Here is a 14,315-nt window from a genome sequence, read left to right on the forward strand (position 1 = left end):
AGCTGCTCCTCCTTCTCCTGCTTCTCCAGTCCCAGGAAGGTGAGTCAGGGGCTCCTTCCCTGCAGCCTGACTTTTCAAAGGGTAGGGATGTCACACAAGTGCTTCCAAACGAGGCCTTCATCAGAACTGAGGACCCCGTTTTTCAGAACTTGGGACATCAGTCTGAAGACATTGACGGGGCAGCAGGTGGCTTAGTGGTTGAAGTGCTGGAGCCTTACTAGGTCAACCGCATTTCGAGTCTCAGACTCAGCAGCTTGAAACTCTCATGAGGCACGTGTGTGTGCATGCTCAAAATTCTAAGAGGAAAATAGAAGGGAAGGGATTGCAGTGTGGCCATCCCCTCTGGATGATGATTTCTCACTTTCTGTCTCTCTGGCGAGAAACATTTATCTTAAAAAGAAGAAGTTGAAGGACTTTTGAACATAAGAAAGACTGACTAGAGAGTGGAGAAGGGGCATGAGGAAAAAACAAATTTCTCAGATACATACAGTAACGGCATTGTGAACTTCAGGGCTAAAAGGAATCCAAAAGGTTTGGCATTTTATCTCCCCTGTTTTATGAAGGAAGAGAAGAGGCTTGAAGAAACAGAGAGGTGTCCCAAAGCTGCACGTGTAGTTAGAGGCAGGGTCAGGACTGAGAAACGGGCATCCTGTCTGCCCTCTGGCTCTTAGACCATGTGCCACTGAGGGACCAGGACAACCACAGTACAGAAAGCCCGGCTCTGGAGGGCAAGCATTTCAGAAAATGGGAAAACCGCAGAGTAGGCATCCAGGACACAGGGGGTCAGAGGAGCCAGCAGGGCAGGGCTATGTTCCGGCTTCCAACGTGGTCTCTATTCTGGTCTTTATGGCCAGTAGCTAGGGAAACCCACTTCTGGATGAAAAAAGGTGATCCCAGCAGGAAGGATCCTGGAGGGCTGCCTAGAAATCCCAGCAGGAGGAGAGTTGAAGTGCTGCCCACTGCGAGCTCCGCACTGCCTCACTGCTGATGTTCAGTGTCCTTGCGTGTCCCAGCATGAGAGAGCTGTGACTAACAGACAGACAGACAAGGAACCATCAGGGACAGTATTATGGCTTTTTCCTTCTGTGTTTATAGGCAATGCAGTTTCACAAAGCACATCCACGCCAGTGGTGGTGAACGGGGCTCTGGGGAAGTCGGTAATCCTTCCCCTGGAGTTTCCCACAGGAGGGAAGGCCGAGAACATCACATCCATCATCGTGCTTCACAGTGGAAGATCTATTGCCTTCATAAACCCGAGAGAAGCAGGACGTGCACACGTGACCGATCCTAAATGGAAAACACGACTGAACTTCATTCATCCTGACTCCGTGCAGCTCCACAACCTGACGATGGCTGATGCAGGACCTTACAGCGCCCAGATGAGAACAGAGAACTCCTCACGGCTTTCCAGCTACACTCTGAGGATTTTCAGTGAGTAAGGGCCTGGAGAACCAGGTCCCTCTGGGTAAGGGTGGTGGGACCACCTGTGATCCTGGGGGCTGGATGATCTTTGCTAAGGATGGTCCTTCAGTCTCACTCTTTTGACCAGAACTTTCCTACATAGATTTTTTTTAAAAAAAATTTTTGCTATAGGATGCACACGCTAACCAGAAGACAGAAGGTGAGAAATCAGCCTACATGGTTGATGGCCACACCACAGTCCTTTCTCCTCCATTCTTCCTCAGGATTTTGGGCACACATGCACATGTGCCCAGCATGAGTGTTTAGCCTCTGTGTCCAGAACTCCAACCGCAGTCAACAGCATGGGAGTCCAGCAATGTCCCCATTATGCTCTCTGCTGGTCCTGAGCTTCCTTCTTCATTTTCTTTTCCTTTTATATCCTTCAGTCACCAGGAGATTCTGGCTGGTGGCTGTGGTTGCAGCTGGTTGAAAACACCCACAGCCTATCCTTTTCTATCCTCAGGGGCAGGAAATAGAAGAGCAGCATCCCTCCTCTGAAGGGTCTGGGTTTCTCAGAGTTCTCTCCCCTTGATCACCTGAGTCCTCTCCTCCTGACATGGCCTAGAAAGGTCTTTTATTACAATTTGTATCTTTTGAAACTGTTCTCCAACAGGGCAGCTGAGAAGACCTCAGGTTGAAGTGGATTCTGTCATCTCTGAGAACGGGTCCTGCATTGCCACCCTGAGGTGTTCTGTGGAGGACGCAGACCATGTCACATATCAGTGGACACCAATGGGACCATGGGCTGTCGTGTCCCAGGAAGGGTCTGTCCTTAGTGACACCTGGTGTCTTCATGACCTGGATCGGACATACACCTGCATGGCTCAGAATCCTGTGAGCAGTCACAGCTCCACTCCCCTCCTTGTTGGGCAGCTTTGTACAGGTAACTGGTACCATCTGGTCTCTCTATCACTCCTAGGAACCGAGGAGAGAATAAGGCAACCCTTGGCACCTGCCAGTAGCCGTCATTCGAGTTACACACGTGCTCTGTCTGCGCTCACTCTACTTTCTGTTTTTCAGGTTCCAAGGCAGCTGAAGGCACCTACTGTCCAGTGAAATGGATTTTCCTGGGGAAAGGGCTTCTTCTCCTTGTGTTCCTAGGGGTTCTAGCAACTTGGCACATCCAGACATGGATGCTCAGCATGAAAAGAGACAAGTAATGCCCCAGGAAAGACAGGTTGTGCACAGATGAGAGTATTCATTTTGAGGGCTCAATGAAATGACCTGCACTCTTTTCAAAATGTAGTACTATGGACTGTCAAAGAACCCTTGGGGTGCTTGGGAGGGGCAGCCAGTGGCACGATGGTTAATGTGACTGGATCCCATATGGCTGACTACACTGTTCAAGTCCTGGACTGAGTGGCTTGTGAAAAATGCCACGTATGTGTGTGTGCATCCCCAAAATCCTGAAGAGAGGGAGAGATGGAGGAGAAGGGATCACAGTACGACCATCGTCCATGGGCAGTGCTCTCTCATTTTCCGTCTATCTTTCTCTCTCCTTTGTTCTCTGGTGAAAAAAGAGTAAGAACAAAGAGGTCACTGGGATAAAATTTAATACTTTGTCATATATGAGTCATTGTGCATGCACATTTTATGAGAATGCGAAAGTCTGACTGAGAGGAGACAAATTAACTATAGGATACCCAGCCTGGCAGCACCCTCAGCTACAGGGCTGGAAGCCACAAGGCCAGACAAGAGGTTAGATCTGAAAACATCCTGGATGCATGTATGCATGCCCAAGGTCTTGATGAGCCAGAGGGCTTGGAAAAGATGACTGTGGTGACATGAGACCTGTCAAAGGTGCTTCTCTCTCTCTCTCTCCTGTGTGCATACAGTTGCTCTATTTCATGAAGAAAATAAATAAACTTTGAAAACTGTATGCATGCCATGTAGTATCTGTCTCAGAATATTTTTCTCCATAATTTAAGGCATCTGAAATCAAGGTAGGTCATAATATCATTGTGTACAGCTAAAATGAATTATGTATTCTTTTCTTCAAATAACATTATTAAAATGGTACTGCTTTTAAAAATCAATAGTGTCTTCTGTTGGTGAGAATGTAAATTAATACAATCATTTGGAAAAGTGGTATAGAGGATCTTCAAAAAATGAAAAATAGAATTGTGGTATGTTCCTGTAACCTCCGTTCTGGGTGTACATCCAAAAGGACTGAAACTGGTATATGGAATGAACTTCCATGTTTATTTCAGTACTAGTCACAGTAGCCAAGATACGGAAGCAGCTCAAGAGTCCACTGATGGAACGGATAAAGCAATATGGCATGTACACAGAAAGGAATCTACACAGCTTTAAAAGAAGGAGAAAGTTTTCTCATTTGTGACAGCATAGATGGACCTGTATGACACTATACTATGTGAAATTCACTAGGAACAGAAAGGCAGATACTGTGGGATCTCACTTGTATGTGGAATCTAAATAATACTATTAATAATCTTGGGGCCAGTAGGTAGCATGGTGGTTAAGGCACTGGACTCCCATGGGGCCAACCATGGTTTGAGTCTTGAGCCCAGTGGCTTGAAAATCCACCATATGGGTGTGTACCCAAACATCCCAAGAAGAGCATGCAAGAGAAAGAATCATGGTGTGGGCATGCCCCCAGGGGTGATTTCTCACTTTCCCTCTCACTGAGTCTCTGTCTCTCTCTAGTATGTGCATGCACTCTCTGGCCAAAACCTTCATATAAATAAATAAATAATCCAACAGAAAGAGAGTAGAGTAGAAAGGTGGTTTCCAGCGGCAAGAAGTGGGAGGAGATGGGGAAAGTGAAAATGCTGATCAAAAGTACAAAGTCAGTTAGACTGGTGGAATAATTTCTAGTGATCTAGAGCTCTGCATGGTGATCACATCTCATAATAATAAATATTTCAAGGAAATACAGTAATTATCATAATACACTATCAATTTAGAGGGAAACCCCTATAGAACACAGATCCTGATCTAAAAGACAGATTTTTTTATAAATGTTTATTTGTTCCATGGGTGACAGAGAGAGAAATAAGAGAGCTACAGCACTCCCGGCAGGGTTTCGACACCCTGCAGCTTCAACAGTCTACAGTGAGAGAGGTTTCTTTGAAAAGAAACTGGACTGCAACATTGGATAATAACCAACTACACAATAACCACAGTGGAGTGTGGTGACTAGTGCATGTTGAAAAATGTGCTGTGAAGTACACATTTGCATGACGAAGCCCTTAGCCCATCCTAGGCCTATTCATCATAAGTGTACATACAAGACTATTTCATAAAATAGCAATTAAATATTCAAAAAAGTCAGTAAACAGTTCCTAAAAGATGCAAACATTTTGGGACTATGATAATTTCATCTTACCATTATAAATTTCATGGTTTTCTTTTTTTTAGGTTTTTGTTCTAGGGACTGTGTGCTCACCAGAGAGAGACAGAGAAGGAAAGTGAGAAGGCACAGGAGGGGTGGCTATGCCTCACTTTCCTCTCTCCCAGTCTTCTCTTGGAATTCCTGGCATGGACACACACATGCCTGGCATGACTTTCAAGCTTCGGGGTTCAGGACTCTAACCATGGTCAGCCCTGTGGGAGTTCAGTGCCTTAACCACCATACCACCTGTTGGCCCTGAAATTCATTCATTTTGAAATATCAGAAGTATTAAGTCAATATTCCACATATAAGTTGTTTTATTTTCTTTTTCTTGGAGAGGTTTTTGCTATAGGCCGCGTGCGCTCGCCAGACAGACAGAGAGAGACAGAGAGACAGAAAGTGAGAAATCACCCCCCAGGGGGGATGGTCACGCCGCAATCCCTTTTCCTCCATTCTCCTCTCGGGATCTTTGGCACGCACTGCATGGGCATGTTTACCCAAAATCCTAAGGGAATGGAGGAGAAGGGATTGTGGCATGTGCATCTTCCTGGAAGGTAATTTCTTGCTTTCTGTTTCTCTGTCTCTCTGGTGAGCCTATGTGCCCTATGGCACCTCTCTCTCTCCCCTCTCTCTCTTTCCAACAGCAAGAAAACATTCATGAGTTATGTAAAACATATTAACGATTTGCTTGAAAAAATGGAAAAGGAGCGGCTTGCATTCACTCTGTGTGGAGTAATTTTGTAATCCATTTGCCTTTGCTGTTCTGCAGAGTGCCTTTCCACCCTCCCCATCGGGATGGACACTCCTTGCTCCACTCTTCCTCCCAGTCACACAGCCGCATGGGTTCCTCCAGTCCCTTCAGGATTTTCTACCTAGTCAAAGTCATCCCCCTGTTGTTAGATTCTTTAATCTCTCTCTCTCTCTCTTTCTCTTTCTCTTTTTCCCATGGGTTATGTGCCTTATAGCAAAACTCTCTCTAAAAAAAATGTAAAATATTTTTAAGATCTCATAACCATCATTACAGCATTCTTTAATTTCTGCTGGAAAAGTCACTCCTGAAAAGTTTGTAAATATGTACAAGAAGTTAGTCATGATGAAATACAGTAATTATTATAATACACTATCGATTTCGAGGGAAACCCCTATAAACACAGATCCTGATGACAAAATAAAGAGCATTCTTAGAACGAAAATTCACTGAAAGGGTTATAAATTAATTCTCATCAAATGTACATTATTAAAATTTGTTTTCTTCCTGTGGGGAGAAAATGGGTCTCAAATTATATGAGATTTAAATTGCAAAGTTATTAAGGAACAATCAAAATTTGTTACCTATTCATCATAAGTGTACATACAAGACTATTTCATAAAATAGCAATTAAATATTCAAAAAAGTCAGTAAACAGTTCCTAAAAGATGCAAACATTTTGGGACTATGATAATTTCATCTTACCATTATAAATTTCATGGTTTTCTTTTTTTTAGGTTTTTGTTCTAGGGACTGTGTGCTCACCAGAGAGAGACAGAGAAGGAAAGTGAGAAGGCACAGGAGGGGTGGCTATGCCTCACTTTCCTCTCTCCCAGTCTTCTCTTGGAATTCCTGGCATGGACACACACATGCCTGGCATGACTTTCAAGCTTCGGGGTTCAGGACTCTAACCATGGTCAGCCCTGTGGGAGTTCAGTGCCTTAACCACCATACCACCTGTTGGCCCTGAAATTCATTCATTTTGAAATATCAGAAGTATTAAGTCAATATTCCACATATAAGTTGTTTTATTTTCTTTTTCTTGGAGAGGTTTTTGCTATAGGCCGCGTGCGCTCGCCAGACAGACAGAGAGAGACAGAGAGACAGAAAGTGAGAAATCACCCCCCAGGGGGGATGGTCACGCCGCAATCCCTTTTCCTCCATTCTCCTCTCGGGATCTTTGGCACGCACGCACATGCACCCGGCGTGAGTTTCAAGCCACAGGGTCCAGGACTCGAACCACGGTCGACTACATGGGAGTCCAGCGACACAACCATTACGCTAACTGCTGGTTCCCAGCACATATAAATTGTTTTATTTTGTATTTTCTTATTTACATTTAATTGCACATTTTTATGGCATACAATTAGGCTTTTCAAAGCATGCACGCAGTGTGTGATAATCAAATCAAGGATATTATCATATGCGTCATTTTCAACAAAGGACTGGACCTTCTTGTGTCTGTTAGGTGCCTTTAGGCTGAGCCTCTCCTGACCACAGTCCACTCCCCTCCCCTAGTCTCAGGCATCTACGCTTGTCTTTCCTCCTGCTACGTCTTCGACTCCTTCCACTTTGGCCATAAAGTGCAGACGTTCAGTACGGATTGATCTATTGTGTGGGCGTGGTAGCGCCCGCCCTATGGCAGATTGATCTATTGAGCAAGGACATCCTGTGTTTGTCTTTCACACACTGACTTATTTCACTTGGCATTAAATCTGCTAGATTTATTCACGTTGTGTTGAATGACAGAGTCTCACTGTTCTTCGTGGCTGAGTAGTATTCGATAGTGTGTGTGTGCCTTTTTTTTTTTTTTTTTTTGCCATAGGATACATGTGCTTACCAGAGAGACAGAGAGAAACAGAAAGAAGGGAAGTGAGAAATCACCTTCCAGGGAGAGGGCTGCACCATGATCCATTCTCTTTCAAAATCTTCTCATGATTGGGGACCAGCAGTTAGCGTAATGGCTATGTCGCTGGACTCCCACATAGTCAACCGTGGTTCACATCCTGGACCCAGTGGCTTAAAACTCACGCTGGGCTCTTGTGCATGTGTGCCCAAGATCCTGAGAGGAGAATGGAGGAGAAGGGATTGTGGCGTGGCCATCCCCCCGGGGGTGATTTCTCTCTTTCTGTCTTTCTGTCTCTCTCTGTCTGTCTGGCCAATGCACGTGCCCTATAGCAAAAACCTCTAAAAAAATCTCCTCATGATTTGGGGCATGTGCACACATGTGCGTGGCATGATTTTCAAGCTACAAGGGCTGGGACTTGAACTACTGCTGGCCATGTGGGAGTCCAGTGTCTTAACCACCATGCCACCTGCTGGCTCCTATGTGCCATATTGTTTAAGTCCAGTCACCAGTTGTTGGGCACTTAGGTTGATTCCGTGTATTAGCATGGATGTGAACATGGATGTGTAAATGTCTTTCCGATGAGCACATTTTTAATGAATGTGTTGCAAAGAAGAGGTAGAAAGCAAGACAAGATGTCTTTATTTTTTTTAAGTCAAAACAGGTAGGACTTTATTGAAGATAGTGAAAAGAGTTTACTACAGAATTTATTTATTGTAAGTCCAGAGTAATTAATAATTTTTTTTTGGATAGGTTTTGCATGCGCTTGCCAGAAAGAGAGAGACAGAGAGACAGAAAGCGAGAAATCACCCCCCGGGGGGGATGGCTACACCACAATCCCTTCTCCTCCATTCTCCTCTTCGGATCTTGGACTCGCACGCACACGCACCCAGCGTGAGTTAAGACGCTGGGTCCAGGACTCGAACCGCGTCGACTATATGGGAGTCCAGCAACATAGCCATTATGCTAACTGCCGTTCCCAATTAATGATATTAATTCTAATAACATATTGTTGGTGCTTGGGAGAATACTAATTATTTGTAGTTTTCTCTTTTTTTCTTTTCTTTTTTATTTGTAAAATGAATTTATTTATTTAAGATGCATTTATTTTATTTATTATTATTATTATTTTTTTACATTTAAATTTATTTATTTGCATTCATTCGCTGAACATCATTACAGGATACAAAATGAGATTTTTCCATCCAGAATACACTGTATATTGGCTCAGTCAAGCACATCAACATATGTGTTATCGTCAACAAATAATTTTCCATTTCTTGTTTCCTGTATATTTTGCTTTATTTCCCATCCTTGATTCCCTGTCTCTTACCCTCTGCCATCTCCCACCCTCCTCCTGTACTCTCTCTGGTATCTATGGTTGCTTTCTATGCCTTTCCTCTCCCACATTTTGCTGATTCATTAAAGATCTTAATTAATCTAAATATTTTGAATAGCAAGCACAGCTGATATATACATAGCCATGAACAGAAGTCTGACTTTAGGCTTAGGGAATGAATGTAAATTAATTACGTTTTTAAAAAAAAGTTTCAGGGAAACAAAAAAACTAAAACTGTTTTACTTGAAACTAAAAAAAAAAAAAAGCATTCAAAACACCTATTTGATGACTGCAGTAAGCTATATAGCCCCAGATAGGTGCTACTTTATAGGATGTTCATTCTACTCAGTGAGGTTTATGCCTAAAGACAAAATGTCTTAGTCTTCCAACTAGATTAACTAGGGAAGTCAGCTATACACATATAATTGAAGTTAAAGAACAGAGTAAGTGAAATCACAGAGTGTAGTGTAATGTTCACAATGGCTATATATATATATATATATATATAAAATACAAATAATTAAACATGTATAATTCATTTTATTTTACATTTAATATTAGTTTACCTTTACAGCATACAGTACAGATTTTCAAGGCATACATGCTTTGCGTATTAGTCGAGTCAGAGATGTCACCATGCACGTCACTCTCAAGAGATAACTTTCCATTCTTGTGTCCATTAAATTCCCCTCCCCACCCCCCGAGCCCTTCCCTCTTACCCACCACTCTGCACTCCCTCCTGTACAGTCTCTTGAATATACACTTGTCATCTCTGCTGATATATCTTTCAGTTTTTCAGCTTTTGTCATAAAGAGCAGACATTGAAATATATCAAGTGGGGATATGCAATGTCTCTCTTTCAGAGTCTGGCTTGCATCCCTTAGCATAAAATCCTCTCTATTCATCTACATTATGGCAAATAACAGGGTCTCGTTGTTTTTATGGTGTCCAGGGTGTACGTGTGCCACCCTTTTTCCTCCTAGTCATTCATTTGTAGACAGTTAGGTAGATTCCATGTTTGTATAATTTCTGATAACAAATATTGTCTGTGCCTAACCTTGAGATTAAGTATACATAATACCTTCAAATAAAGATATCTCAAGGGAACTCCTCATAAACAAAATTTGTGAAAATACATTTCTGTGACAACAAAATATGACTAAGTAAGTGTAAATGTGATGAGTGAAAACTGTAACCCTCATTTGGCTGAACGTTTACATTCTTTATTTTTTTGTAGAGGTTTATGCTATTGTGCACGTGCCCTCACCAGAAAGACAGCGAGAGAGAGAGACAGAGACAGAGAGACAGAAAGCAAGAAACCACTCCCCGAGAGGATGGCCACATGGCAATCCCTTGCCCTCCATTCTCCTCTCTGTATCTTGGGCACGCATGACATGCGACCAGCATGAATTTAAGCCACCGGGTCCGACTACATGTGAGTAGTCCTGGAAGTTTACATTCTTATTGCCTCCAAGGTTAGTGTCTTGTAACTATGTCCCATTTCAACTTTACATAATATGTAATGTCCAGCTCAAAATGTGTTCTTCTTTTTGTAAAAAAATAACCTATACTAATTATACATAATTATGGGATATAGTGTACTTTTTCAGTATAGGAATAGGATATGTAATGATTAAATCAGAATAATTAGTAACCCATCATCTCAAAGATCTGAAATTACTTGGTTTGAGAACATTGAAAATCCTTCTTTTTTAATTACCCTGAGATATGCAGTAAATTGTTGTCTATGTCTACCCTACTGTATTTTATAACCCCAGAAATTGTTCATCTTATCTATCAGTAATTTCATTTCCATTAATCCCTCTATTCAGGACCAGCAGTTAGCATAATGGCTGTGTCGCTGGATTCCCATGTAGTCAACCGTGGTTTGAGTCCCGGACCCGGTGGCTTAAACTCACGCTGGGCACGTGTGTGTGCATGCCCAAGATCCCGAGAGGAGAATGGAGGAGAAGGGATTGCAGTGTGGCCATCCCCCCGGGGGGGGTGATTTCTCACTTTCTGTCTCTCTGTCTCTCTCTGTCTTTCTGGCGAGCACATGCACTCTACAGCAAAAAATCTCTCCAAAAAAATAAATAAATAAAAATTTTTAAAAATCCCTCTATTCTACCCTTCTCTTTATCCTTCCCAGCCTATAGTTGTCATTCTTTAATTTTTTGTCATTGTTGCTCTCAAAGCACAATGTGAACACTCTTCTGATTTTTTTCTAGATTCTTCCTTAAACTGTTAAATAACATGTTGACTCTGACTTTTGTTAAAAGACTTAGTTAGAAAATAGAGCACTTCTAATTTGTTTCCACCATAGTCCGAGAATGTTTGCCCATGTACAGCTCATTGCAAATTGGAGAACATGACTTTTAAGCGTGTGGTTTTTCAGGCTGCAGGGTCGGGACCCAAATCACTACACCACCTGCTGCTCCCAATGTAATGATTTTTGGTTGAAGATATCTGTGAATCCTGTACTTGATAAAGGACTTGTATCCAGCAGGTGAGCCTCAGTCCTGATGCCCAAGGAGACAGAAATCCAACTTGCTCTCCAGGAGAGGCCAGTCCGCCTTCTGTACCTGTGTTCTCTGGACCTGTTGTTGATCGGGTGGTGTCCACTGGTGTGGAGGGTGGATCTCCCTACCTGGTCTACTCAGGCTCATGGGATCTCCTCTGGACGCCCCTCACAGAAACACCTCGACCGTGCTTTGCCAGGTTTCTAGGCATCAGTTAGCCCCATCAGGTTGGCAGCTGGCTCAGACCTCACACTCCTGAGCATCAAGCCCTCCTGCCCCACACCTCTCCTGCCTCATCTCCTCTGCTCTGGCTCCTGCTGGGTCTGCCTCAGCCACACTGGCCTCCCTGTCACTGCTGAGCACAGAGGACCTGCCCGAGTCAGAGCCTTTGCACTGGCTGTTCTTGCTGTGGGCTGCTCTCATAACACAAGTCTTTATAGATGAGTCTGCCGGGCCTACCTTCTTCACATGCCTGCTCTGTCTAAATATTTATCTGAGGTACCAGCAGATGTTGTAGTGGTTACATCGCTGCACTCCCACAGAGCTGACCCTGGTTCAACTCCCAGACCTGCTGGCTTAAAGTCATGTTGGACGCCTATGAGTACCTGCCTAAAATCTCTAGAGGAGAATGGAGGGGAAGGGATTGTGGTGTGGTCATAACCCCTGAGAGGTGATTTCTTGCTTTCTGTCTCTCTGTGGCCTTTAACAAGTACATAGACCGTATAGCAAATATCTCTCTCAAATAAAAGGAAAAATAGTCATTATTTCTACTTCTGTTAGAGGAATATAATGCACTAGAGCAAAAAAATGTATGTAAAAGTCTTTCATAAACTTAAGTAAACTGTGAGATGGAAATTTTAAGTATTGCAGCAGAGAGGGCAGAATGCATGTCAAAACTGGGGAGTTTCAAAACATTTTTGAAAATGTCCCCTCACCTGTCCCATACTAAATAAGTATCTCTCTGAAGGGGAGGACTGGCTCTCACTCCTACCTCTCTCCACCCCTCACTCCTGCGCTCCTGCAGCCCCTCCCTTCTCCCCCCACCCTTTCCCTCCTGCAGGGTCTGCCCATGGGCGTTCCCACGGGAGCAGAAGGGCAGGGGAAGAGCATGGACAGACACTGTTCGCAGCCTCTTCTGCCAGTGCCTGGCTATTTCCACTCCACTCGTCGGGGCCACAAAGAGTAAAATTCCATTCCCTTAGTGTGTGGCTGTCGTTGTTGTGCTCAGCGTACGTTTCCGATGTGCAGCAGGTGGGGTTACTGCCCAGGCACAGAGGCACAGGACTCCAGGCAGGAACTCGCTGTCCCTGTACAGAAAGGTGCCGTCCACCCTTCCTTGAGCAGCGAGGTCGCCCAGTCCTGCTTGCGCAGAGGGCGGAGGTAACAGGGCAGCTTCACAGAGAGCCTTGTCCTATCTGAGGTGATGTGAGGGCAGGAAAGCCAGTCCTAATATTTAGTTATATATTCTAAATGTAGGGCATTCTAAAGATGAATAGGTTTGCAAAGAAATTTTACACTGGGACCAGCAGACGGCATATTGTTTATGTCACTGGACTCCCATGTAGTCTACGGAGGTTCGAGTCTCAGGCCCAGCGGCTTAAATTTCATGCCAGATGCATGACATGCATTCTCAGGATTATAAGAGGAGAATGGAAAAGAGATTTTAGCTTGGCCAACCCATGGAGGGTGATGTCTTGCTTTCTTTCTCTCTGGAGAGTACACATGCCCTATTTCAAAAAGAAAGAAAAAACAAACTATGTATTTAGGGCCAGCTGGTGGCATGGTATTTAAGGTAGCTGGATCCCACATGGCCGGCTACACAGTTCAAGTCCCAGACCTGGCAGCTTGAAAAACACACTGAACACATGTGTATGCTTGTTCAAAGTCCCAGAGGAGAATGGAGGAGGAGGGATTGTAGTGTGCCCATACCTCAGATGGATGATTTTTCACTTTCTCTGTCTCTCTCCAGTGAGTGCAGAAGCCCAGTAGCAAAACAAACAAATCCAAAAACCCAGTATATTTCTTTTTGTCTAGGATGAAGCAAGCAAATTCTTACATTAGTGCTGTTAGAAACTAAGAGTTTTCCTTGTCAGAAAAAGGTACATGCAACATTGAGAATAAAATGAGGGCCAGCAGGTGGCGTGGTGGTTAAGGTGGCCACGTCCCACCTGGCTGATGGCATGGTTTCAGTCCTGGACCCAGTGGCTGGAAACGTGCCCCAGATGTGTGTACATGCGTGTGTGCATGCATGTGTCTGTGTTTGTGAACCCAAAATTCTGAGAAGAGCATGGAGGAGAGGGACTATGTGCCCATGCCCCGTGGAGGTCGCTTTCTTATTTTCTCTGTCTTCCAGTCTCTCTCTGGCAGGCACATTCTATAGCAATTTTTTTAATTAAATGAAATTTGGCAAAATCAAGCTTTTTGTCTTTAAAAAAATTACATATTTTCTAGCTCTGTCCACTGAAAAAGCCTTGAAGAAATGAAATGAATTATCCATGCAAATGTTTAGGCATAAACTTGTGATCTGTAAGCACTGTCCCCCCGTAAAGGAAGCAGCACCTTTTGAAGACTGGCTGATTCATCTGTAGCAGACATAGAAGATAAACCTGGCACACGGACTTGTGCACCCATTCAAAACTTGGAGCGGGACTCATGCAGGCATGATGAAAGAACACAGAAGCCAACATGGAGGGTCTCACACTGGCCAAAAATGAGAAAAGTTAAGGATCGAAATAATAACTTACAATTTATTGAAATACATTGAATATACAAAAAGTCACTAATTTCTAAAAATACTTACAAGAGAATCAAAGACTAAAATAGAGAGAAACCTCCCTTAAGACAAGGAAGAGAAAAAAGAGCCAAGGAGAGGGGAAAGGAGGACTGACTTCTCTAGGCTAGTAGACATTAATGACATTGAATAACCAAATGCAGCATACAGATCTTGTTTGGATCATGACCAAAATGAAACCACTACAAGATGTTATCTTCCTTTGGGAGAACTTTGAATACAGAGTAGATCACTTTTATAATTTTCCCTTTTTTAG

General features: G+C 43.5%; 1 protein-coding gene across 1 annotated transcript in view; it reads left to right on the forward strand.

Moving 5' to 3' along the window:
- LOC114005726 (SLAM family member 6) overlaps positions 1 to 2,821 on the forward strand; it is a 5,258-nt gene extending 2,437 nt beyond the window's left edge. The window contains exons 2-4 of the mRNA XM_027767634.1: positions 1,096 to 1,431; positions 2,075 to 2,344; positions 2,482 to 2,821. Of these exons, the coding sequence (XP_027623435.1) occupies positions 1,096 to 1,431; positions 2,075 to 2,344; positions 2,482 to 2,621 (746 nt within the window). The 3' untranslated portion in view covers positions 2,622 to 2,821. The remainder of the gene's footprint in view (positions 1 to 1,095; positions 1,432 to 2,074; positions 2,345 to 2,481) is intronic.
- Positions 2,822 to 14,315: the final 11,494 nt, after the last annotated feature.

The sequence above is a fragment of the Tupaia chinensis genome, unplaced genomic scaffold, assembly GCF_000334495.1.
Source record: "Tupaia chinensis unplaced genomic scaffold, TupChi_1.0 Scaffold000070_1, whole genome shotgun sequence".
Classification (NCBI taxonomy): domain Eukaryota; kingdom Metazoa; phylum Chordata; class Mammalia; order Scandentia; family Tupaiidae; genus Tupaia; species Tupaia belangeri.